This window comes from Sus scrofa, chromosome 6, assembly GCF_054392235.1.
Source record: "Sus scrofa isolate SSC_HxYL_T2T_F1_AM1 chromosome 6, Sscrofa_HxYL_maternal_Yorkshire_Landrace_v2.0, whole genome shotgun sequence".
NCBI lineage: Eukaryota > Metazoa > Chordata > Mammalia > Artiodactyla > Suidae > Sus > Sus scrofa.
This window is the reverse complement of record NC_139388.1, coordinates 18043644-18071137: the sequence shown is the minus strand read 5'-3', so window position 1 is coordinate 18071137 and position 27494 is coordinate 18043644. Positions and strand designations below refer to the sequence as shown.

Here is a 27494-nt window from a genome sequence, read left to right as displayed (position 1 = left end):
AGGGATTCTATAGGACTTTACTTGCCCATTAAATGTATATAAAAGATATACATCTTATCTCTCTATAAATATATTTTAAGGTAAATTTGTTTTGAAAGAGAGCAGAAGAGTTTTAGCAGCTTGAAATGTAGAGGTAATTTTAAAAGGACACTAGAAGCTGAAAACAGGTGTTTTAGAAACCAGGAAGAGGTCTATAATTTGATTTAAGAATAACTTGTTTTAGAAAACATGAAATAGGCATTAGTGTATCAAAAGTAGGAAATTGTAGATTATCATTTCTCAACTTTTAGTCTTCTGGGTTTTTTTCTCTTTTTTTTTTTTTAGGATGTAAGAAATAAAAAAAAAAAGGAGTTCCCATTGTGGTACAGCAGAAATGAATCCAACTAATAACCATGAGGTTGTGGGTTTGATTCCTGGCCTCACTCAGTGGGTTAAGGATCGTTGTTGCCGTGAGCTATGGTGTAGGTCGCAGACACTGCTCAGATCATGAGTTGCTGTGGCTAAAAAGCAAAAAAAAAAAAAAAAAGAATAAAAAAAAATTAGATGGAGCTTTGGAGAAGATGGAATTTTCAGGAAAAATATGGAAAATTAGTTCTCGGAAGAAATTCCCAAAAAAATCCTTAGAATTTGTGGGAACAACTAGATTATATAAAGACTTGAGAGTTAGAGGTTTTATGTTTTCAAATTGGTTTTATTAGGAATTTTGTGTCTCCAGTTTTTTTGTTGTTGTGTTGTTTTGTTTTATTTTTTGTGGGTTTTTGCCTTTTCTAGGGCCTCTCCTGCGGCATATAGAGGTTCCCAGGCTAGGGGTCCAGTTGGAGCTATAGCTGCCAACCCACGCCAGAGCCATGGCAATGTGGGATCCAAGCCGCGTCTGCAACCTACACCACAGCTCAAGGCAACGCCGGATCCTTAACCCACTGAGCAATGCCAGGGATCAAACCCACAACCTCATGGTTCCTAGTCGGATTCGTTAACCACTGAGCCACAACAGGAACTCCTCTCTTCAGTTATTTTTATATGTACGATCCCAATTGTGCAATGAATGTGACAATGATCACTTATCTCTTGGAAGAGTGAAAAATATCTAGCACCATTGTTTGTAAGCTCTGAAAAAGATTATCTGCTGGGAAAAAGAAAATCATTATTTTGAATCAAAGAAGATTTTTCAAAGAAATTATTTTTTAATGATTTTTATTTTTTCCATTATAGTTGGTTTACAGTGTTCTGTCGATTTTCTACTGTACAGCAAAGTGACCTAGTCACACATATATATACATTCTTTTTCTCACATAATCCTCCATCATGTTTCATCATGACTAGACAAAGTTTTCCATGCTATACAGCAAGATCTCATTCCTTATCCATTCCAGATGCAATAGTTTGCATCTATTAACCCCAGATTCCCAGTTCATCCCACTCTCTGTCCCTCCCCCTTGGCAATCACAAGGCTGTTCTCCATGTCTATGAGTTTCTTTTCTTTGGAAAGGTTCATTTGTGCCAAATATTAGTCCAGACATAAGTGATATCATACGGTATTTGTCTTTCTCTTTCTAACTTCCTTCACTTAGTATGAAAGTCTCTAGTTCCATCCATGTTGCTGCAAATGGCATTATTTTGTTCTTTTTTATGGCTAAGTAGTATTCTCTTGTGTATATATACACCACATCTTCTTAATCCATTCATCTGTTGATGGACAGTTAGGTTGTTTCCATGTCTTGGCTATTGTAAATAGTGCTGCAGTGAACATTCTGGTACATGTATCTTTTTCAAGGAAAGTTTTGTCTGGATATATACCCAAGAATGGGATTTCTTGGTCATATGGTAGTTCTGTATTTAATTTTCCGAGGTACCTCCATACTGTTTTCCATAGTGGTTGTACCAATTTACATTCCCTTTTCTCCACAGTGTAGGAGGTACCCTTTTCTCCACATTCTCTCCAGCATGTGTTATTTGTTGCCTTGTTAATGATGGCCATTCTGACAGGTGTGAGATGGTACCTCATAGTAGTTTTGATTTGCATTTCTCTAATAATTAGTGATGTTGAGCATTTTTTTCATGTGCCTGTTGGCCATCTGTATATCTTCTTTGGAGAAATGTCTCTTCAGGTCCTTTGCCCATTTCTTATCAATTGGGTTTGTTCATTTTTTTTTTGCTATTGAGTTGTGTAAGTTGTTTGTATATTTTAGAGAATAAGCCCTTGTCAGTTGCATCATTTGAAACTATTTTCTCCCATTCTGTAGGTTGTCTTTTGGGTTTTTTTTCATGGTTTCCTTTGCTGTGGAAAAGCATGTTAGTTTGATTAGGTCCCATTGGTTTATTTTTGCTTATATTTCTTTCTTTCTTTCTTTTTTTTTTTTTTTGTCTTTTCTAGGGACGCACCCACAGCATATGGAGGTTCCCAGGCTAGGGGTCCAATCAGAGCTATAGCCACAGGCCTACGCCAGAGCCACAGCAACGCAGGATCTGAGCCATGTCTGCAACCTACACCACAGCTCACGGCAACGCCGGATCCTTAACCCACTGAGCAAGGCCAGGGATCGAACCCGCAACCTCATGGTTCCTAGTCAGATTCATTAACACACAACGGGAACTCCCAATTTTTGCTTTTATTTCTGTTGCTTTGTAAGGTTGATATCAGAGAATGCTTTGCCTATGTTCTCTTCTAGGAGTTTGATGGTGTCTTGTCTTACGTTTAAGTCTTTAAGCCATTTTGAGTTTATTTTTGTGCATGGTCAGTGTGTTCCAGTTTCATTGATTTACATATGGCTGTCCAGTTTTCCCAGCACCACTTGCTGAAAAGACTGTCTTTTCCCCCATTTTATATTCTTGCCTCCTTTGTTGAAGACTAATTATTGTAGGTGTCTGCATTAATTTTGGGGTTCTCTGTTCTGTTCCATTGGTCTGTATGTCTGTTTTGCTATCAGTACCACACTGTCTTGATTATTGCAGCTTTGTAAAAGTCTGGGAGAGTTATGCCTCCTGCTTGGTTTTTGTTCCTCAGGATTGCTTTGGCAATTCTGGGTCTTTTATGGTTCCATATAAATTTCTGGATTGTTTGTTCTAGTTCTTTGAAAAATGTCATGGGTAATTTGATAGGGGGAATTGCACTGAATCTGTAGATTGCTTTGGGTAGTATGGCCATATTTATGGTATTAATTTTTCCAACCCAGGAGCATGGAATATCTTTCCATTTTTGAATCCTCTTTAATTTCCTTGATTAATGTTTTATAGTTCTTAGCATATAAGTCTTTCACCTTGGACAGTTTTATTCCTAGGTATTTAATTATTTGGGGTGCGATTTTAAAAGGTATTGTATTTTTTTATTCCTCTTGTAATATTTCATTTTTAGTATACAGAAATGCAACCAATTTCTGAATGTTAATCTTATATCTTGCTACTTTGCACAATTCCTTGACGAGTTTGAGTAGTTTTTGTGTGGAGTCCTTATTAGGATTTTCTATATGTAGTATCATATCGTCTGTATAGAGTGACAATTTTACCTCTTCCAATTTGGAGAACTTTGGTTTGTCTGATTGCTGTGGCTTGGACTTCCAATACTTTTTTTTTTTTTTTTTTTTTTTTGTCTTTTTGTCTTTTTGCCATTTCTTGGGCCGCTCCTGCAGCATATGGAGGTTCCCAGGCTAGGGGTCCAGTCAGAGCTGTAGCCACCGGCCTACGCCAGAGCCAGAGCAATGCAGGATCTGAGCCGAGTCTGCAACCTACACCACAGCTCAAGGCAACGCCGGATCCTAACCCATTGAGCAAGGCCAGGGATCAAACCTGCAACCTCATGGTTCCTAGTCGGCTTCGTTAACCACTGTGCCACGACAGGAACTCCTGAACTTCCAATGCTGCATTGAATAAAAGTGGTGAGAGTGGGCATCCTTGTCTTGTTCCGGATTTTAGCAGGAAGGCTTTCAGCTTTTCTCCATTGAGTATTATATTTGCTGTGGGTTTGTCACAAATGGCTTTTGTTATGTTAAGGTATGTTCCCTCCATACCCACTTTGGTTAAGAGTTTTTGTCAGGAATGGATGTTTGACTTTGTCAAATGCTTTTTCTGCATCTACTGAGATAATCATGTGGGTTTTGACTTTTGTTAATGTGGTATATGACATTGATTGATTTGCATGTGTTGAACCATCCTTGTGAACCTGTAATGAATCCCACTTGGTTGTGGTGTATGATCTTTTTTATGTGGTGTTGGATTCAGTTGGCTGAAATTTTGCTGAGAATGATTTTTCTAAGAAATTATAATTCAGATATTCTTCTCTCTTTACCACAGAGAATATTCTGCCTGCTCCAGTGGTCTCCTATCTCTTTGTATGTTTTATCTATATTGTACTCCTAGCTCAGTGGTAGCTAATTGCTCTTAATTTTTGAGAGTTTAAAAACAACTTGCTATTGAAGTTCCCACTGTGGCACGGTGGGTTAAGGATCTGGCATTGTCTCTGTGGTGGCTTGGATTCGATCCCTGGCCCCAGAACTTGCATATGCTGCAGATGCAGCTGAAAAAGGAAGAAAAATAAAACCTCCCTATCACTACTCATCGCGAGATCTGAGCTGTGTCTGTGACCTACACCACAGGTCATGGCAACACCAGATCCTTTACCCACTGAGCGAGTCCTCATGGATCCTAGTCAGGTTCATTAACCACCTAGCCACGACAGGAACTCTGGCCTCTGACTTTTATATGCTAATTCTGTTACCAATTGCCAAGAACAAGTTTTTATTCAGAAGAATAGTAACAGTTAATTGAGTTTGTGTAATAATTTTAAGATGGAGATCACAAGTCCATCCATTCAGCCATCTCCTTAACTGTAGGTAGGACTGCTTCGTGATGTAGTTGCAGTGTTTAACCAAAGGAAAAAAAAAGAAGATGGACAAGATTTTAAAACTCTCTTTTTTAGAAGTTAGATCAAAGCAGGTACATTTTTGATGGCCTCATATGCAAAAAAAAAAAAGTATGTGCTTTCTGATTTTGCCCCCAATACCTATTGATATACACACATTTATACATGTTTTTTCATCTGACTTAAAGGTGTGATTTTTTTTTTTTTTTTGAGATGGCTAACTGCACTCAGGAAGCATTGTATTAATGCCATAAATAAGAAGCTATTTTTGGAGTTCCCGTCATGGCGCAGTGGTTAACGAATCTGACTAGGAACCATGAGGTTGTGGGTTTGGTCCCTGGCCTTGCTCAGTGGGTTAACGATCCGGCGTTGCTGTGAGCTGTGGTGTAGGTTGCAGACTCGGCTCGGATCCCGCGTTGCTCTGGCTCTGGTGTAGGCTGGCGGCTACAGCTCCGATTCGACCCCCAGCCTGGGAACTTCCATATGCCACGGGAGCGGCCCAAAGAAATAGCAAAAAGACAAAAAAAAAAAAAAAAAAAAAAAAAGCTATTTTTAAAATTTATAATGTGACTATTTCAGAGAGTAGTTTACAATGGCTTAGAAACAAATTAGGTACTCAGAAATTGAAATCTTAGTCTTATTTGTCACATGTTCTATTCATCTGAGTCAACCAGCTATTATAGTCTAAGTAAAAAATGTCATCAGATTCACTTCATCCTCACCACTCAGCATTGACCTCCTGCCTGTAACATACTTGGTACAAAAGCATAATCACTACCCCTTGATGTTCCGTCCCATGACTATAATATGCTAGGGAAGAAGAGAACAAGTCAGATGTGGTTCACAGTATCTTTTAAGAAACTGTAGTTCCCTTGAGTAAGTGCTAGTGAAACATCTATGGAACTCTTCCCTTTTCTTTCTTTTTTAAAAAATTTTTATTATAGTTGATTTACAATGTTCTGTCAGTTTCTGTTGCACAGCAAAGTGACCCAGTTATCTATATATATACACATTCTCTCTCTTATCTTTCATCATGTTCCATCACAAGTGATTGAATATAGTTCCCAGTGCTATACAGCAGGATCTCATTGCTTATCCACTCTAAATGCAATAGTTTGTATCTTAGACTCCCAGTCCATCCCACTCCTCCCCCCTGGCAACCACAGGTCTGTTCTCCATGTCCATGAGTTTCTTTTCTGTAGATAGGTTCATTTGTGTAATATATTAGATTCCAGATATAAGTGATATCATATGGTATTTGTCTTTCTCTTTCTGACTTACTTCACTTAGTATGAGAATCTCTAGTTATATCTGTGTTTCTGCGAATGGCATTATTTTACTCTTTTTATGGCTGAGTAGTATTCTGTTGTGTGTATGTACATCTTCTTCACCCTTTCATCTGTCATTGGACATTTCGGTTATTTCCATGTCTTGACTCTTGTGAATAGTACTGCTGTGAACATAGGGATGCCTGTATCTTTTTAAATTATTGTTCTGTCTGGATATATTCCTAGGAGTGGGATTGTTGGATCATATGGTAGTTCTATTTTTAGTTTTTTAAGGACCCTCCATATTGTTTCCCATAGTGGTTACACCAGTTTATATTCCCACCAGTAGTGTAAGTGAACCCTGTTGACTTTGAATGAGAATTAAAATGATTGGAAACAGTGAACTATGTTGCAAAGTACATATCACTGTTAAGGTTGTACAAAACATATGGTAACTGACATTGTGCTTAATGACCACACTTTTTTCCTGAAAATTTATTCATTTTTTTTCCAACAAATATATTTGCATGTGTTTTGTGTGAGGTGCTTAACATTGGAGATAGAACGAAGAACAGAACATCCTGGGTCCTCATGGAGCTTACATTCTTATGGTTAGAAAGGAACAAAAAACAAGCAGATAATCACAGTAATTTCAGGTGGTGATAAGTGCTATTTTTGAAATAAACAGGAGTTCCCATTGTGGCTCAGTGGAAATGAATCCGACTAGTATCTATGAGGATGCAGGTTCGATCCCTGGCCTCTCTCAGTGCATCAAGGTTCTGGCATTGCCATGAGCTGTGGTGTAGCTCATAGACGTGGCTTGGATCCTGTGTTGTTATGGCTGTGGTGTAGACCAGCACCTTTAACTCCAGTTCAGCCACTAGCCTGGGAACTTCCATATGCCACGGGTGTGGCCCTAAAAAGCAAAAAACAAAACAAATAAAAAACCCCAAAAAAGTGAATTTAATGTATCAGTGTGAAACATTACTGTAAAAGTCTTACTGACCTTCTAGTATGTCTGGAAGGTCAGTAACAAGCTTCGGGAGAATGGAAATGAGTTAAAGTTGACAGAACACCAACCTTGTAAGCCATTGTAAAACATTGGTATTTTGACTTAAAAGCAGTTTTAAGATTAGTGTATTAATGTACATGAATTTGAGCTTTTAAATAACGCATATTCCCCCGGTCAGACTTTTTAAACTTTACAGCTAACAAGAAATGTACTAAATTTTAGTATTTCAAATTTTTAAATGTTGCTTTTTTTCTAACTCATAATTTTCTTTCACTTAGAATCATCTTATTGTGAAGGTTCCCCCATATCATGACCAACATATAACTTTGCCAGTATCAGTGGGAATATATGTAGTGACCAATGCTGGAAGATCTCATGATGTTCAGCCATTCACTTACACTCCAGACCCAGGTATGTCAAAATAAAAAGTTCTGAACCGAAAAAAAATATTAACTTCTAGTTCTTTGGATGAATATGAAGAAGACCAGCCAACTTAAAAGAAAAGTTGTGTGCTAAGGTGAATTGATACTAATATTTTTTGGAGATGGCATTATTTCCTATGAAGATAGTCACCAAACACTGCTTGTACTATTATGTTAAGAGAATAATTTCTGGTAGTTCCCGTCATGGTGCAGCAGAAATGAATCCAACTAGGAACCATGAGGTTGCGGGTTCAATCCCTGGCCTCACTCAGGGTTAAGGATTCGGCGTTGCCATGAGCTGTGGTGTAGGTTGCAGACACAGCTCAGATCTGATGTTGCCATGGCTGTGGTGTAGGCCGGCAGCTATAGGTCCAATTAGACCCCTAGCCTGAGAACTTCCATATGCCTTGGGTGTGGCCCTAAAAAGCAAAAAAGAGAGAGAGAGAGAGAAAGTAATTTCTGCCTTATGCTCTGATAATGAAAGAAATGCTTTGAAGTTAGGCTCTCCAGAGTTAATATGTAGGTTTTTCCTTAGTGAGAATTATCATTCATTGAGTACCTCTTATGTGCTGAAAGATGAAAGTAACAACTTTGGGAAACTGCTAATAGTTTTTAGTCTGGCTAGTTTATAGGATGCATTTTGGGAGAAATGAGGGATGAACTTGGAGTGATAGGTGATAATATTATAAATAGAGTTTATGTGCCAGTAACATTTTCTAATTTGTGTAATCAAAAATATCAAAGACTTCTGGTAAATAAATATTTTAAATGTAATTTTAAGCATTTAGGTAAAACATGTGCTTTAGAAACCAGAGAAATTGCTTAAAAAATTAAAAAGATCTCTGAGTAAGAAGTATCTAGTAAATGTTTTGCCTACATTCATATAGTTACCTAAAGAAGAGAAGCCTTCTCCTGGCAGAAGTAGGGAGAACATTTTGGATGTGGAAATTCTTCAGATGTTTTATTGACCCCAGGCTTGGTTTCAGCCATGCTTACCATTGGTTTACTCCATTCCTATTTCAGGCATGCTTTAGAATTAGCAGTTCTTCCATATATCCTAAGTTTATTGGTATATTATTGCCAAATAATTCAGGCTTCATTGAGGTACAGAGTGAAAATGGTGGCAAGGAAAGAAAGCCCTGGCAACAAAAGATGGAAATAGTAACTAAGAGAGAGTTATGATTAATCTTGATGATTCTTTCTATCACTTAATGTTATTTACTCCCTTTTTCTTTTTTTAAATCATGACTGGGGTTCCCATGTGGCTCAGCAGGTTAAGGATCCAGTGTTATCACTACTCACTACTGTGGCAAGGGTTCAGTCACTGGCCTGGGAATTTCCACATGCCACCAGTGTGGCCAAAAAGAAAAAGGGAAAAAAAGAGTAATCATAATGTTATAGATTTGGGGGGTTTTTTGGGTTTTTTTGTTTGTTTGTTTTGGTCTTTTTGCCTTTTCTAGAGCCACTCCTGCGGCATATGGAGGTTACCAGGCTAGGGGTCTAATCGGAGCTATAGTCGCTGGCCTTTACCACAGCCACAGCAACTAGGGATCCGAGCCGCATCTGTGACCTACATCACAGCTCATGGCAACGCCGGATCCTTAACCCACGGAGCAAGGCCAGGGATTGAACCGGCAACTTCGTGGTTCCTAGTCAGATTCGTTAACCACTGCGCCACCACAGGAATTCCAAGATTTTGTATTTTTATCACATTTTTAAAATTTAGCTCTTTGACTATTTCTGAATCATTTTTGTAGGTGAATAGTTAAATTTTTTTCATGCTAGTGAGCTACAGTTATTTGGTAAATTGAAAAAAATCTCATATCAATCTTCTACTCATCTAATATCATCATTGTGTGTACTGTCAGAAGAAAAATTTTTTAATGTTAGAAGAAAAAATGTTTTAAAGTTGCAGTTGCTTTTATTTTGTTTTTGTTTTTTTTTTGTTTTTTTTTTTAAAGGAGCATTATGCTTCTCCCTACCCAGAGATTGGTGTATTTTACAGTGTAGACTGGTATTTATAAAAACTCATCTTAACCTAGAATTTCTGCTAAACAAATAATTTAATAATGCTTTGTGGGAAAATAGTCTAATTAAATAATTAAGATACACATTTTGTTAGGATAAGTTTAAATAAATACATTAATTTTGTGTTTGTTTTAATAGCAGCAGCTGCTGCTTTGAATATAAATGTGAAGAAGGAAATATCTAGTCCGGCAAGACCTTGCTCTTTTGAAGAGGCCATGAAAGGTACCAAGTTGATTCTTCTCAACAACTGTAAATTAGTGATGCTATGTACTTTCTCTAGCAAACCTTGCTATTTTATTTTCTCTTGTGTACTTGAAACATGAGCAGAATATCTTTCATATTATAAAATAAATACTTATTCAACTTTACTGAATGCAGAGACTTGCTTCCCAACTTGATATTTCCCTTCATTCACCACATAAATAACTTTTTTTTTTTCCCCGTCTTTTCTAGGGCCACGCCTGAGGCATATGGAGGTTCCCAGGCTAGGGGTCTAATCGGATCTGTAGCCGCCTGCCAACACCACAGCCACAGCAACGTGGGATGCAAGCCACGTCTATGACCTACACCACAGCTCATGGCAACGCTACATCCTTAACTCACTGAGTGAGGCCAGGGATCAAATCTATAACCTTATGGTTCCTAGTTGGATTTTTAACCACTGAGCCACGATGGGAACTCCCTAACTTTCTTTTTAACATATGTTGGAGAGGAAGAGTTTTTTAATTTTGTTTTTCATTCCTTAATATTAAAAATCTTTTAAAAATTTATAAAGTACAATAATGTATGTAAAATAGTCTATAAAACTTCTTGCTGCCAATAAGAGTAGTAGTTGACATTGAGGCTAAAGAGACCAAAATAGGAATGACTGGCATTGAAAAAAGTTGTTTTAGGAGTTCCTGTCGTGGCTCAGTGGTTAAGGAATCTGACTAGTATCCATGAGGATGCAGGTTCCATCCCTGGTCTTGCTCAGTGGGTTAAGGATCCAGCATTGCTGTGAGCCGTGGTGTCAAAGTTGCAGTGCGGCTCGAATCCTATGCCTGTGGTGTAGGCCGGCAGCTGCAGCTCCAATTTGACTCTCCTAGCGTAGGAACCATCCATATGCTGTGGTTGCGGCCCTAAAAAGCAAAAAAAAAAAAAAAAAAAAAAAAAAAATTGTTTTAGGTTTTTTCATTATCATTCATTTTTCTGACATCATTATTTCTAAATAGTAAAGGTATCCTCAGGGTCTCATCATAGGTAGAGTATTCTTTTCTTAGTAGATTTATAGTACAACTGTAATACTCCATTAGGATCCTTTTTGCCATTATGTATGGCCATTGATTTATTCCTGTAATTCTAGCTTTTACTTTTATTTTTTCTGCCATGAAATTAATGAATTAAATTTTAAATTTTTAAATATTTACATTTTTAAGGGGCATAAAATACTTAATACATTTTATCAGATGCAGTAGGTTTTTTCCCAATTGTCAGTAGTAAAATTCAGCATTCATATATATAACACGTTCAGTATAGCTTGCCATTATAATTTCTGACCATGAATACTTCCATAATAGATTAATGAGGAATTATGCACTAGTAAGTAAACTGCCAAGATCATCTGATTTAATAGCTACAGGACAGTTTACAAATCTGTGCTGTGGATAACTGTAGCTAATGTTTATTGAACATATATTAAATATGAGGCAGCATACCATACTCTTTACCAGCATTATCTCATTTACTCTGCCAAACTGGTAGGTAATTTGTGATTCTCATTTCACAGATCAGGACATCAAAGTTCCAGAGAGGTTAAATAATACCCCAGAAGTCAACTTAGCTAGGATTTTAAAAGAATAGACCAAGCTTTAGTGCGTAAGGTAACATCTAAGCAATAATAATATTTATTAGGTGAACCATAGTTAATCATTTATTAAAGAAAGTAAAGGACATTTGTGGTTTATCCTTTACCAACTTTGATGCATTCATGCTCTTTCTCCAAAAATTCTTTGATGCTCCTTTCATAGATTATCAGGCTGGAAGGACACTAATCTGATCCAGTGTGAAATTTCTCATACAAGATGACAAACTGAAGGTTAAAAGGTTTTTAGCGCTGTGTTTAATTTTGGTAATAAAATGATTTACTCATTTGATCAAAATCTTATAAGCCTAAGAACTGGGTAAGAAACACACATATACATATTATTCTTTTCCTCAATTCATACCTTCTTATTTTGACAATTTTATGAACTAAAATCATATAATTTTATGAAGATATAAAATTAAGTTGAATGTTAAACTACCTTATCAGTTCAGATTTTTCATTTGTCATTTTTAAATACAGTATCATTTAATTGGAGATTACCAATCAATTTTAAAAAACAATAGCTTTCAACTAGAAATTTCCCTTGACAAATGACGTATTTTTGTGATTCTTTGAAATCGAAGTTTTAGTATAACACTCAGGTGCCATCTGAGAGATTTAATTAGGTATACTTTAATGATGAGGACTGAGCAACATAAATGACTCTCTCATTCCCTGGAGAGGGTTTGCAAGGGCAGGTAGAGAGTAAGGAGGATAACTGCATAGTTACTTTAGATATTAAGGCTACTGCTAAAGTGTGGATTCATGTTCAGTTTTACCCAGCTGTGTGTATATCCTTAACATAAAAGTAAGAGAAATTAAATGAAAAGATTAAGTGTATAGTGTAAACAGCTTCTTGGGAATATTTATAGAAAGCGCTCTCTCTCTCTCTCTCTCTCTCTCTATATATATATATATACACACACACACACATATATATGTACATATATACACACAGGAAAATACGAGTGAAAATTTTACATAAATCAGTCAAAGACTATGTGATGAAGATTTAGAACCCAGGGATAAAGTATCGATGTACAGTCTCTCAGGAGACTTTGTAAGGAGTGGTTAATTGGATAATTGTAAAAAAAAAGTAGTTGCAAGCATATATTTTTCTTTGCAGCCATGTGAAAGGGTTTAGGAGCTTGAAGGAGTCAGAGATAATATAGTTCAGTCTCATTTTACAGATTAATAAACCAAAGTTCAGAGTAGTTAAAAGATTTCTAAGCTGTATTCTATAGTACATCATGGCCATGTTAAGCACTGTAATTCAGGGCACCTTGAAAGGGTCCTGATGCATATCACTTGATAATTAAAATGCTCAAACGTCTTGATTTTTGACTCATAGTCGCAGGCTCTCACCAGGAGTCCTCAAGCCACTGCTACTTAAAAAAAGAGGGAGGGGCGTTCCCATTGTGGGTCAGCAGGTTAAGAACCCAGCATAGTGTCTGTGAGGATGCAGCTGCAATCTCTGGCCCTGCTCAGTGGGCTAAGGATCTGGCATAGATTGCGGATGTGGCTTGGATCCAGTGTTGCCATGGCTGTGGTGTAGGCCTGTAGCTGCAGCTGTAGCTCTCATTCCACCCCTAGCCTGGGAACTTCCAATTGCCACAGATGTGGCTGTACAAAGAAAAAGTAGAAAATATAAAGAGGGAGAGCACATTTTGATTCACCAGTTTTTATCTCATGCTGCCATCATAGCATCAAAAAAGATTTAAATCCATGAATAATGTGACAGCACATATTAGCATGAAGGAGTTAATTTCAGTGGTTTTAAACTTTTCTTTCTTTTTTTTTTTTTTTTTTTTTGTGTGTGTGTGTGTGTGCAGCAATGAAAACTACTGGATGTAACTTAGATAAGGTGATGCTTCCTAATGCTCTGATCACTCCACTCATATCAAGCAGTATGATTAAGAGTGAAGATGTTACTCCAATGGAAGTAACAGCAGAGAAAAGATCTTCCCCTATTTTTAAGGTGAGCTATATTGATTAGTGCTTCACAACCTCAAATATAAAAAGTGCTGTATTTTGAGTAGTTTGATTTCTTTCTCCATCTTTATACTTTTTACTTTTCCTATTTGTTTCTTCAGATGCACTTGATGATGACGTTTGCTTTGCAGAATGATTGATTTCTTTTTCATTTCTTTTTTCTTTTTAGTGCCACATCTGCAGCATATGGAAGTTCCCAGGCTGAGGTGTCGAATTGGAGCTGGAGCTGCTGGCCTATGCCATAGCCACAGCACTACAGGTTCTGGGCCACATCTGCGATCTACACCATAGCTCATGGCAACACCGGATCCTTATCCCACTGAACGAGGCCAGGGACTGAACCTGCGTCTGCAGAGTGAATGATTTTATACTCAAATAAAATAGCCAGCAAAGCAACTTCCAATATACATTTTTGCCAAGGGAGGAATTAATATGTTAGCTAGACCTTTGCGATGTGCGATATTAATGAAAGTACTAGTTTAGCATTTTCAGAATTAGAAACATTTAATTTCCTTTTCTCCTCCAGACCTTTCCTGTAACTCCTTTCCCCTTTTTCCCTTGCCACCCACCCCCATAATGTTACCAGTGATCTATAAATGGAGATATTTTAAAATTTGCTATTATTCATAAACCATAGAATTAATAGTTTTACTGTCCTGAGCATATCAGTAGCTAATTATTCTTCCCTTCCTATTTATTTATGTATTTATTTTCCCTTCCTTGTTTGACTATCTCTGCTTCTAATACTTTAAAATCAGGATTGTAGTAAAACATCATGTTATCACTGTGAATCATAGTCTTATACCAATTTTCCAAATAATAATACAGAGTGCAAAATTGGTCCTGTATTATGTTTTAATAGTAATAATAATTTTTCAAGTATCAGGTGAGCTCATTTAATATTTATATATACATGTTATTTGGTCATTTTTATTTTTTAGGCTGCAAAAACAGTTGGATCAACTCAACAAACATTAGACAATATCTCTAACATAGCAGGAAATGGATCTTTTTCATCATCATCATCTTCTCACTTGCCTTCTGAAAATGAAAAGCAGCAACAGATTCAGCCCAAGACATACAACCCAGAGACCCTGACGACTATCCAAACACAGGATATTTCACAGCCCGGTACCTTTCCAGCAGTTTCTGCTTCTAGTCAGCTGCCCACTGGTGATGCACTACTGCAGCAGGCTACACAGTTTCAGACAAGAGAAACTCCGTCTAGAGAGGTATTGCAGTCAGATGGTTCAGTGGTTAATTTGACACACCTGGCTGAGGCATCACAGCAACAGCAGCAGTCACCACTACAAGAACAAGCACAGACTTTACAGCAGCAAATTTCATCAAATATTTTCCCGTCACCAAATAGTGTGAGTCAGCTACAGAATACGATTCAACAGTTGCAGGCAGGAAGTTTTACAGGCAGTACTGCCAGTGGCAGCAATGGAAATGTTGACTTGGTCCAACAGGTTTTAGAGGCACAACAACAGTTATCTTCAGTTTTATTTTCTGCTCCAGATAGTAATGAGAATGTTCAAGAACAGCTTAGTGCAGACATTTTTCAACAAGTCAGTCAAATTCAAAATAGCGTAAGCCCTGGAATGTTTTCCTCAACAGAGCCAGCAGTCCATACCAGACCAGATAATTTAATAGCTGGAAGAGCTGAAAGTGTTCACCCACAGACTGAAAATGCGTTATCTAATCAACAGCAGCAACAACAGCAACAGCAAGTGATGGAATCATCAGCTGCAATGGTGATGGAGATGCAACAGAGTATCTGCCAGGCAGCTGCCCAGATTCAGTCAGAGCTATTTCCTTCAACTGGCTCAGCAAATGGAAACCTTCAGCAGTCCCCAGTTTACCAGCAGACTTCCCACATGATGAGTGCATTATCTACCAATGAGGACATGCAAATGCAATGTGAATTGTTTTCTTCTCCTCCTGCAGTTTCTGGAAATGAAACTGCTACAACTACCACACAGCAGGTTGCAACCCCTGGCACTACCATGTTTCAGACATCAAGTTCAGGAGATGGAGAAGAAACTGGAGCACAAGCAAAACAGATTCAGAACAGTGTCTTTCAGACTATGGTCCAGATGCAACATAGTGGCGACAGTCAACCTCAAGTTAACCTTTTTTCATCTACCAAAAGTATAATGAATGTTCAGAACAGTGGTACTCAGCAGCAAGGTAATGGTTTATTCCAGCAAGGCAATGAGATGATGTCACTCCAATCAGGGAATTTTTTGCAGCAGTCTTCTCATTCACAGGCTCAACTTTTTCATCCTCAGAATCCTATTGCTGATGCTCAGAACCTTTCCCAGGAAACTCAAGGTTCTATTTTCCATAATCCAAATCCTATTGTCCGCAGTCAGACTTCTACAACCTCCTCTGAACAAATGCAGCCTCCAATGTTTCACTCTCAAAGTACCATGGCTGTGCTACAGGGCTCTTCTGTTCCTCAAGACCAGCAGTCAGCAAACATATTTCTTTCCCAGAGTCCAATGAATAATCTTCAAACTAACACAGTTGCCCAAGAGGAACAGATTTCATTTTTTGCAGCTCAGAATTCAATTTCTCCACTTCAGTCAACATCAAACACTGAGCAACAGGCTGCCTTCCAACAGCAGGCTCCAATATCACACATCCAGACCCCTATGCTTTCCCAAGAACAGGCACAACCCTCCCAGCAAGGTCTGTTTCAGCCTCAGGTTTCCCTGGGCTCCCTTCCTCCTAACCCAATACCTCAAAATCAACAAGGAACAATCTTCCAGTCACAGCACTCAATGGTTGCCATCCAGAGTAACTCTCCATCCCAGGAGCAGCAGCAGCAGCAACAACAGCAGCAACAGCAGCAACAGCAACAGCAACAGCAGAGCATTTTATTCAGCAACCAGAATACCATGGCTACAATGGCATCTCAAAAGCAACCACCACCAAACATGATATTCAACCCAAGTCAAAATCCAATGGCTAATCAGGAGCAGCAGAACCAGTCAATTTTTCATCAACAAAATAATATAGCCCAAATGAATCAAGAACAACAGCCCATGCAATTTCAGAATCAGCCCACAGTTTCCTCACTTCAGAACCCAGGTCCTGCCCAGTCCGAATCATCACAGACATCCTTGTTCCATAGCTCTCCTCAGATTCAATTGGTCCAAGGGTCACCCAGTTCTCAAGAGCAGCAAGTAACTCTCTTCCTTTCTCCAGCATCCATGTCTGCATTGCAGAACAGTATAAACCAACAAGACATGCAACAGTCTCCTCTTTATTCCTCTCAGAACAACATACCTGGAATCCAAGGAGCCACATCTTCACCTCAGCCACAGGCTACTTTATTTCACAACACTACAGGAGGTACAATGAACCAGCTACAGAATTCTCCTGGCTCTTCTCAGCAGACTTCAGGAATGTTCTTATTTGGCATTCAAAATAGTAAGAAACACTTTCTAATTTCTTATTTCCTAAATGTCTTTGGTTGAAATGGTCACATTATTATTACTACTAGAAGGAAGCAAAACATAGATTATACTTACACCAAATTAAGTTCAAGTCCCAGCTATACCACTTATGGACTAAGACCTTAGACAGGTTATTTGACTTAAATGAGCCTCACTTTCCACATCTAGAGTGGTGGTTATACTATACACTTGATAAAGATATTAGGAGGGTTAATGTAATGTCTATATGTGTGTGTTTATATATATACATGTATGTATATAAATATGTGTGTATGTATATATGTATGTATATAAATGTATGTGTTTGCCATTTTAAGCTATAAACTTGAAAATGAAGTAAGAATGACAGAAAATATCTCAGCCAATTGAAGTAGATGGTTTCCAAGGAGATAGAAACCCATCTTCAATGTTTATATACCTAGAAAATTATATAGAACTTATGATACCTAAGCATTTTTGTTTTTGTTTTTGTAAAGGCCATACCTGCTACATATGGAGGTTCCCAGGCTAGGGGTCAAATTGGAGGCGTAGCCACTGGCTTACACCACAGCCACAACAGTGCCACATCTGAGCCACATCTGTGACCTATATCACAGCTCACCTCAATGCTGGATCCTTAACCCACTGAGCAAGGGCCAGGGATCGAACCTGCTTCTTCATGGATACTAGTCAGATTTGTTTCCACTGAGCCACGATGAGAACTCTGATAACTAAACAATATTGTATTTGTATACTGCTGAGAGAAATCTTAGGATTAATTCCAGTACTAGTCAATGAAAACCTTTTTGGAGGCTTCAGGTCCCTTACTGCTTTTAGCTCTGTACTGAATGAATACACTAATTATTTCTCCCAGCAACTAATAAATATCTTATGAATCTTAACAGAAAGTAACTAATCAGGCAGTTTCTCTATTTGAAATGTCTCTGCAGATTGCAATCCACTTTTAACTTCTGGACCAGCTACATTACCAGATCAGTTAATGGCCATAAGTCAGCCAGGCCAACCACAAAATGAGAACCAGCCACCTGTCACAACACTTCTTTCTCAGCAAATGCCAGAGAATTCTCCGCTGACATCCTCTCTGAACACCAACCAGAACATTGAAAAGATTGATTTGCTTGTTTCATTGCAAAACCAAGGGAACAACCTGACTGGCTCCTTTTAACTGGATATGTAAGTATTGCATTTTAGGTTTTTTTTGTTGTTTTTTTTTTTTTTTCTTTTGTCTTTTTAGGGCTCCACCCTAGGCATATGGAGGCTAGGGGTCCAATTGGCGCTAAAGCTGCCAGCCACAGCCACAGCCACAGCAACTTGGGATCCAAGCTGCGTCTGCCACCTACACCATAGCTCACAGCAGTGCTGGATCCTTAACCCACTGAGTGAAGCCAGCGTTCAAACCCATGTCCTCATGGATACTAGTTGTTAACCACTGAGCTACGACGGGAGCTCCATTTTAGCTTCTTTCTTGCTGAAAAGCATCAATAAATTGTATTATTCTTAGCAGATTCAAGTAATGACACCGTTTAGACTCTGATCTTTTAAAATGTGGCTTTCTTACAAGACGGTAACTTTATTTTTTTTAACCCCAAATCAGTTACTCTGAAAAATAGCTTAAGGTTGCATTGTTAGTAATACAGGGCATTCCTTCTAGATCTAAGCTTCTTTGCCTTGGAATGATAGAACATCTGATGAATGTACTATATATTAGAGATAATTATGTCTTTTATTTTTCCCTTTCTCAAGAAATAATCTAAAAGGCCTGACAGTATAAATATGATAAAGTATCATGTATAGCACTGTAATATACTTTGGTATCATTCAGGGTGACAGGAAGTTTATAAATGCTTTCCCTCCCTGGTGAGTTAAATTAAACTTCTTCTTTTTTTAGAAATTCCATGAAGAAATCCTGATTTCAAGATATCCTGAGATCTTGTGATTCCATGAGGATTATCGAACTGTTACTTTAAAAACAAAACAAAATATGAAAAACTGTGACTGAGTAAATGGATAGATTTTACTCTGACTGCAAAAGAGCACACCTGTGCTGCCTATTGCAGTCTACCATTGTTAACATCTTTTTATTTTATATTCCTAATAACAGTGATGACTGAGAAACTATTTGAGTTTCCAGCTGAAAGAATTAATTGTTACTATTTTCCTAGGCACTATTTCTTTAAAAGAACAGTTTAAATTGATAAGCTGGACCACTCAGTTATTATTGCTATTAGAAAAGAATTCATGTTGTCATGTTTACTTTTGTTCTTCATTCATATTTTCTTTCCTGCCTTGTTTTAGTCAAGTAGTGGTTTTTGAAAAAGGAAAATTCAAGTAATAACTAAGGCTGTGACTTTTTAGTATAAAAAGCACAGCCATTGGCCAAAGTGATGAAGGAATCTTTTTTCAGTTTTTATGGAAAAACTGAAGGAGTAACATTCTGACAAGTAAGCTGTATTAAGAGCTCTACACAGAGAAGAGGCCTCTTTATCACAGACACCACACTTACAAACTGGGAACAGCTGGAATGCTATTGATGTTATTTTTCAGAGAGTTATTACTTCTCTGTATTTCTGGTAAGGGTTTTAGCCATAACTGTGCATAGAAAAATAATTATCTTGCTCTATAAAAATGAAGGGGGTAATGTATGGTAAATTATGTTCTGATATCCTCCTACAGTCATTAAAACTGACAGAGTAATTTGCTTTGTTATCCCAGTCTTGGACTGGTATTCCCTTTTTATAGTCATCTGTTATTCTCTCCCTCTTCTTCTTTACTTTAAACAATTAATATATTAATAGCTTTGTGACCCTATAGTAACTAATTGAAAAGGCCACTTTGATCTGGGGTAACCCAGCAACTCCTGCAGCACAAGCGGGCGGGGGAGGAGGAGGTACCCTTTCAGGAATGAGGAGAGCTGACTGCTGAGAAACAAGAAACAATGCATTTTTTTTCCCATGAACGGTGCTGTTCTGAAGTCTTCAAATTTTTCCCTCTGTTAGGAAGCAGTGTAAATTTTAATTTAAAAAAAAAAAAAAAAAAAAAAAAAGGAAAACTAGCCCACTGGATCCTTGGGGCAGAGTCTCCTTGCCTGCCCGCTTGCATCTCTCACAAGCATCCTATCCTAATAAATCTATTTCTTGCCTATCCAAAAAAAAAAAAAAAAAAAAAAAAAGACAAACTAAAATGTTTTGAAATATCACTTCTCCCTAAGCTGCAGTGACTGTAATTCACATGTCACCTCAGTGCTTTACAGTTTGAAGTGGTCACTTACCTGATGGTTCCCACAAGCCTTAGGCTTTACAGGGTCATATCATTGACTTAAAATGAAGAATTAAATTGTGTTACATCTATAGAAAGCAAAATAACACACTCCAGAATTTGCCGTTGTAGCATTAGTTATACAGTTTTGGGTGTTCTCACCACCCATGGGATGCCTGCTTCTCACTACAACCTGTTGTCTGGACACATGCTTATGTCTTGTTCTCCTTTTGGCATGTAGAAAGCTGTTAATACAGTTTAAGGCCAAATTGTGTGTGGCTTCTATATGTAGATAAGGTGTTTTGGCATTCTTGTCCATTTCATTTATTTTTAAGTGTATAAAAAATAGCCTGTTAATTGTTTGTTGAAGGCTACTTTTCTGTTTTTTATTTTTATTTTTTCTATCCTATACATTTAGTTGAATTTTGTGGAAGTGTGGTGTTGGTTTTGTTTATATGGTCAGATTTTTTTCCCCCTTTTTGTGATGGTCTTCCTTGTTTCTTTGAATGTACTCTAATTTGTTTTTTCTCTTTGTTCTCATATATCCTTCCCTCCACCTCCAAACCTTTCTTTCTTTCTCTCTCTGATTGAGAGGCATTGAATTATGTTTTCAGTAGTACAGGCTTCTTGCCGATATGAAGGGAACTTTTCAGAAAGAGACCTACTCTGGGTCATTTAATTTTGAATACAGTTTTCAATCGTTCAAGTTTTGGATGGTTTATATCTAATGTGTGTTTCATTTTTTTGGAAAGCTATATTTTGTATTTAGGAAATGGTATACTATTTTGCTATTTGTACTGAGTGAGTACATTGGCATAAATATAGAAATTTATATATATACATATATATAAACTATTCTTTTTTTGCCACACATTTTTGTGGTAAATTTGTGAGTTTGTCTGATGTTCTACCACATCGTGGCGTCTGATATCAGTGAGGGGGGGTTTGTTATGTCTTTATTGAGTATTTAAGTATCTTTTGAAATAAATGACCTGTTCATCTGTGGCCATTCCATCAGGCAGTTCCTTGATGTGATTAGTGGGCTAAAGGCAGCTTACTTTGTGTTCGCTGGATCTTTCACTCAGCAAAATGTTAGAGTAAGGAAACCCATTTAGGCAGTTGTGTCAAATGGTGTTTCACAAGAATGAGCCATTCAGTCTTTGCTCACTATATATTTAATATTTTATTATTGTTATTGCTATTATTAATTGGCTTTCTGTATTCTATGCCTTTTATTTATAAAGACACTAAAAAAACCATGTTTGTAATTTTAATAACATTTTCCCCATCTTGTAAGATCCAGAGCTACTTTATAAATTCTCTAAACCAAAAGCATTTTCCTCCCCACCCCATCAGGAAAAATTACCCAATATAGTTCAGGTTATAAGAAGGACCAGCCACACAATCCAGTGCTTCAGTTTTAAAATTTAAAACTTTCACTACAGAGGGTCGACTAAGGTCAGAAAGCTTATCCACTGGTATAAAAATAAGAAGTAGAAATAAAATGTTGTAAGTTTATTTCTGAGTTTTCTGAATTTTTTCCCAAGAGATTTCGCAGGAGACTCAGAAAGCCTGTTTGTTCATCAAGTTCCAGCTAGACGTTAACACTGCTTTACAGATGAAGTGGTGGCAAGAAGACTGGCTTGTGTGCTGACTTCTGTTCTGTTGTTTAGCAAGAGGTTTATCACTGTAAGATGCTGATTGCCAATGCCAAGTCACCAGGGACCAATTTTCTGTTTTATAATATCTAAGTTTAGAACAGAACATGCAACCTGAACTGTAGTGGTTTGATTGGATGGAGGCAAAAAAAACCAAGTTTTTATTTTCGTAAATTTTGTGGTTATTTATACAAGGGCTGTGCTGAGATACCGTATTCTTATTCAACACTGATGGATTTTTTTTTTAATCATTGTTAAATGTTCCTTACCCCAAAAGGTCAATGTTAAGTACAGCATTCAAAATATGCTATTTGGTTACAGAAAGTATTCATCTTCTTACTGAAGAGTGAGTTAGCTCAGTAGTCAGTGGTTGATAGTTGTGCTAATGCAGTTTCCACATTACTGTTAACAAGTTATAGCTATATACAGGAAAGACTCCATGAGCCGGCCAAGGCCTTGGAAACAACATATTAAATTTACTTATGGCAGATGGACCTAAATAAACCATGAACCACATTTTATTCCTTTATGTTTTTGCATTCAGTTGTTCTTGGTTTTAGCAGCTCACATGCTTGGAGCTTATCTGTGTGTCTCTTTTAAGTGTGTGTGCACACACATGCGTGTGGTTTATTGCTTATTGTCATTCCATTATATATCTGTACCAATAGGGAGAAGATAATTAGAATTAATATTCTGCTTCCGAGCTTTATCATGTTACCTTTGTGATTAGAGTATGATGTTGTTACTTAACTGACGCAAGTCTGTTTTCGCCAGTCTTTCTAGAACAAGGTTTTAAAGGGCTTTGTTTATTATAGAAGCAGTATTAATAAGGGACCTTCCTTTCTTTTTTTGTAATATTGTTTATGCGATAGTTGGGAATTTCATTATAGTCCTTTTCTTGCCCATTAGAACATCAGTTAATCTGCCCAGGGAAAATTGTGTCAAAGGAAATAAGAAAGAAGTTTTATCTGAGTCCCCCCTACAACTAAGATAATTCCTTTTGACCATTTAAGCCATTATAAATGCTTGTCTTGGAAAAGTGAAGTCTGTTTAGAAGCATCAACAATTATAGACCAGGAGTTCCCGTTGTGGTGCAGCGGAAACGAATCTGACTAGGAAACATGAGGTTGTGAGTTTGATCCCTGGCCTCACTCAGTGGGTTAAGGATCTGGCGTTGCCGTGAGCTGTGGTGTAGGTTGCAGACGAGGCTCGGATCTGGCATTGCTGTGGCTATGGTGTAGGCCTGTGGCTACAGCTCCGATTAGACCCCTAGCCTGAGAACCTCCATATGCTTCAGGTGAGGCCCTAAAAAGACAAAAAAAGACAAAAAACAAAAAACAAAAAAAAACTATAGACCAGAATTAAGTACTTTAACAATCCAAGTCTCAAATATTCAACATGGTTTATAAATATTCACTCCAAGTAACTTGAGAATTTATCTTTCTGGTGAGAATTTCTTTTCTAATATCTTTAGTTGATTTTTTTCTAATTAATTGAAAACTATATGAGACCTATTAGCTTTACTCTGCCTCATGACCACTGACTTCATCTCTAACCGAGACAGCCCGTTATATCTGCAAGCCTTTAGTTATATGGAGGGACTTAATGAAAGAGAAACTGTAGTTCACCAGCTTTGTTAGAAAAATAACTCAGAATATACAGCCTAGCAAATGAGTTAGTAGAATCTCATAAAACATATTAAAAAAGGGTTTTTTTCTGTATTTGGGTCACTAGACCAAGTCATGAGGATAATGTTCATAATGTAGTGAATATCAGAATAATACTTAGAATATCATTTCTGAATTGTCTCAGTACTCTAATTTTTTAATCCCCGTTTATTTTCATGTCATTCTAGCCTCATTAATAAAATTCTATTTTTACTCCACTATCTCTTTCAGAAAATTTTAAAAAATCATTTTGTGTCTAGATTAAATGCTTATGGAAAAGTGCCTTTTTACCATGATTATGTTCCTTTCTTAGAGTTTTATTTTTCACTGTTGCCAAAAACACAGAGACAAATGACTTTAATCGTCCCAACTTTCATTTTTTCTATTTAGTCATTCTTGTCTCCATTTCATGATTACCATAGAAAACAACTTCATAACTTCCTAACTCCCTTTGACATAAGAGGAACAGAAAAGACACATAACTAGGGAGTTCCCGTTGTGGCGAAGCAGAAGCGAATCCAACTAGGAACCATGAGGTTGCAGGTTCGATCCCTGGCCTCACTCAGTGGGTTAAGGATCCATCCGTGAGCTGGGGTGTAGGTCAAAAACGTAGCTCGAATCCTGCGTTGCTATAGCTGTGGTGTAGGCCGGTAGCTGTAGCTCTGATTCAACCCCTAGCCTGGGAACCTCCATGTGCCACAGGTGCAGCCGTAAAAAGACCAAAAAAAAAAAAAAAAAAAAAACCAAGAATTGTTTCTTTGAAGGAGGATAAGTAAAAGATCACAGAATTATACTGTTTAAGCTTTATATAAATTAGTTAAATTTGTCTTCATCTTGACCAAGTAATAATAGGCAATGAATGCTAATGAAAATTTTACTTAAGGTGAGACTCTGTGTACGCAAATGTGTATAGTTAAATTTCACAAAGGAAGTGTTTGAAGTGCCTTCTCTGATGTTAATTATAAGATGGATGAAAATAAAGTCATTAACACGTAGTTTAAGTAAAGCTTGGTCACGTCAATTTTCCTAACTACACAGAGTCGAATAATTCATTATAGTATACTTGTCCATCAGAACCCTAGTAATCTACCTATGAAAAATAGTGTCAAAGGAAATGAAGTTTTATCTGAGTCCCTCCAGAACTAAAATAATTTCTTGCACTAGATACAGTTGGATTGAGTATCCTTCTGTTTTTGGTTAATTTTGCCTATGTTCCAGCTCCTTACCAAAGTGATGATGCCTGAAGAAAGGGTCATCAGCAGCAGGTCAGGCAGGGTAGTAGTAGTTTAGAGATAGAACTGCTTCTTTCCCCGTGTATTTCTCTGACTGTTAGTAGCACTAATGACTGCAAACCTTTATGCAATATTCTTAATACCCTAAGGATATTACGCACTTTAATCATTCCAAAGAAGTCAAGAATGCTGTATAGCGATGATTCCTTCTTGATGAATACATCTTAGCTGTTTAGAATATTTACGTCCCTTCTTATTTTGGATAGCCAATTCAGTGTAAGTGTTGTGCAGATATTTTCTAAAATGACTGTAGAATAGGACTTAAGACTTTGAAATGTAACTGATTATAAGGGGAAATGATTACACTTTGGAAAGTCATTTTAGAAATGTTAAAATGTTCAGTTTGCTAATCTGTGTTTGAGAGTTAATTAAAGCCAGCCTTCTTTCTGTATATTTGGTTTCATATTGATGACGTTATAGTTTTCCACATACATAGTATGTGTAAACCAGAGGTTCTCAAAATAGGGACCTCAGCCCACCAGCCAACATCAGTATCACTTGACAACTAGTTAAAAATGCAAAGTCTTGAGCCCTATCCTAGACATAGTGAATCAGAAAACTCTGGAGTGGGACTTACCACTTACAGTGGTAAGATCTAGAAAGGGCTTTTTTTTTTTTTATTCAAACACAGTGATACATTGTTTTTAATGTACATCCAATTTAACCTGGTTATCCGTAATCATTTATTGGCAACAATAATTTATTCTCAGTATTGCCTATAGCATATTTTATGTACATATACAGTTAGTCTAGTTATTGATAATTCAGTTAACTTTGGCATTTTCCCACCACTTACTAAAAAGTTCATGTTAAGCGACTGATTTAAATATATAGGTGCAGTGTTCTATGTTTATTTTAATTAATATGACCTTTAAGTAGCTAACATAATTGACGGGTGCTAAAGTCTCCTGTTTATCCAGAAAATGGGTATATTGTAGGCAGTGATAATACAAGCTTTCTTTTCATTGCCTCTTACTTACCAGCAGACCACAGTTTTGGCCTGGCCAGACTAACTCTCAGAACAAAATTATTTATCATTCCTTGTATTTACATTTGTATCTGGGATTTTAAACAACATGACTGGCCAGGTCAACAAAGCACCTTATTTAATTTCTTTTTTTTTTAAATAGAAAATCTTTTAAAATAGCTTGTTTTGTTTGAGAACTGGTGCACTAGAAGTATAGCTATCCTTGGAACTTATGCTTCATTCAGACCGGATATTAAACAAGACACTGTATTATATAATTTAGGCATTTCTGCCTTCCTGGTTGTATGCATCATGGTAAATATAAACTAACCACAAAATAGGTAAGTTTATTCATTCATTTTAATCTCCCTGTATAATTCAGTACCTCCATAATTGTTCTAATCTTCTTTCCGCTGTTTACAAATCACCAATTAATAAAACTCATGAAAGAAAAATGCACATTTCAAAATAAAAATGATCATATACTCGGTTGAAAAATTACCACTGCTGTCTTTGTCTAATACTGGCAGTGGAAATGTAAGTGACTTACTCTACAAATTTTGGTGCTGGAAATACATAGGCAAAACTGTTGGGAGATGCTCTAGCTACATTCCTCCTTTCCAATTCCCTTTTCCCTCTTCCTCACTTTACTGCATAATATATTCCCATACCCATGGCATTCTACTGTGCCACAAATCTATTCGACTCCAACTTATAATATTTCCTTTAAAAGCTCTATGTTTAACCATATCTTTTTTCCAGAAGTAATTTGCCTAATTTGAAATACTTTGTAGAAGTTGCTTATTATTATTATTATAGCTAATGAACCTCAGGACAACACACACACACACACACACACACACACACCCCATCTCAAATGTTTGCAAGTGGCCTTGGAATCAGACTAATGTGCCCGATAAAGAACTGTCCTGGAGTTCCCATTGTGGTGCAGCGGAAACGAATCTGACTAGGAACCATGAGGTTATGGGTTCGATCCCTGGCCTCGCTCAGTGGGTTAAGGATCCAGCATTGCCGTGAGCTGTGGTGTAGGTTGCAGACGCGGCTCGGATCCTGCGTTGCTATGGCTGTGGCCATGGCTGGCAGCTGTAGCTCCAATTGGACCCCTAGCCTGGGAACCTCCATATGCCGCAGGTGCGGCCTTAAAAAGCAAAAAAAAAAAAAAAAAAAAAAAAAAAAAAAAAAAAAACTGTCCCACATGGAAGTGACTTTCATAGCTACAAACTGATTCCAATGACATTGAGCTAATTTCTTTTGATCTAATGAATGTATCTGCTCACCTTGTTCTTTTACTTCTAATTGATAAGCTCCAAGTATTTGTTACTTTTTGTGGACATTTTTTTACTGAGTTTCATACATTTCTTTTACTTTGTCTTTTAATGAATATACCACAGTTATTTCATTAACATGTTCTCAAGTGGTTTATCTACCATTCTGCCATTTTTTAAATTTAATTTTATTTGCTTGAGCACACTGATCAACCACTGAACTGCCTTCTTCCATTGTTCTGCAGTGATATAAGGGTTACATTTTTGTGTATATGGCTTTCATAGTTGGGATTTCAGAGCACTGACACCAGATATTTTCAGTTTGTTCTCTGGGGGAATTTCATTTGCATCTATGTTTTTAGCTATCTGTGATAACTTGTTAAATATTAAAAAGATATTTTGCTTCTATTGGAACATTTGTATACTCGCAACTATATTTCTGTAAACAGCTGCAGTCAAAAATAAAACATTGAAAGTTTTCA

At 37.1% G+C, this 27494-nt stretch overlaps 1 protein-coding gene across 28 annotated transcripts in view; it reads left to right on the top strand.

The window, feature by feature from the left end:
• The window catches only part of NFAT5 (nuclear factor of activated T cells 5), a 126704-nt gene extending 99210 nt beyond the window's left edge, over positions 1-27494 (top strand). For 15 of the 28 annotated variants that reach the window (XM_084959732.1, XM_084959719.1, XM_005655769.4 and 12 more), the window contains 6 exons: positions 7414-7546; positions 9724-9807; positions 13261-13406; positions 14362-16861; positions 17817-18060; positions 18776-27494. In XM_084959732.1, coding sequence (XP_084815858.1) covers positions 7414-7546; positions 9724-9807; positions 13261-13406; positions 14362-16861; positions 17817-18052 — 3099 coding nt within the window. In that variant the 3' untranslated portion in view covers positions 18053-18060; positions 18776-27494. The remainder of the gene's footprint in view (positions 1-7413; positions 7547-9723; positions 9808-13260; positions 13407-14361; positions 16862-17816; positions 18061-18775) is intronic. The other 13 variants (XM_084959737.1, XM_084959720.1, XM_084959735.1 and 10 more) reach the window with 1 other exon arrangement.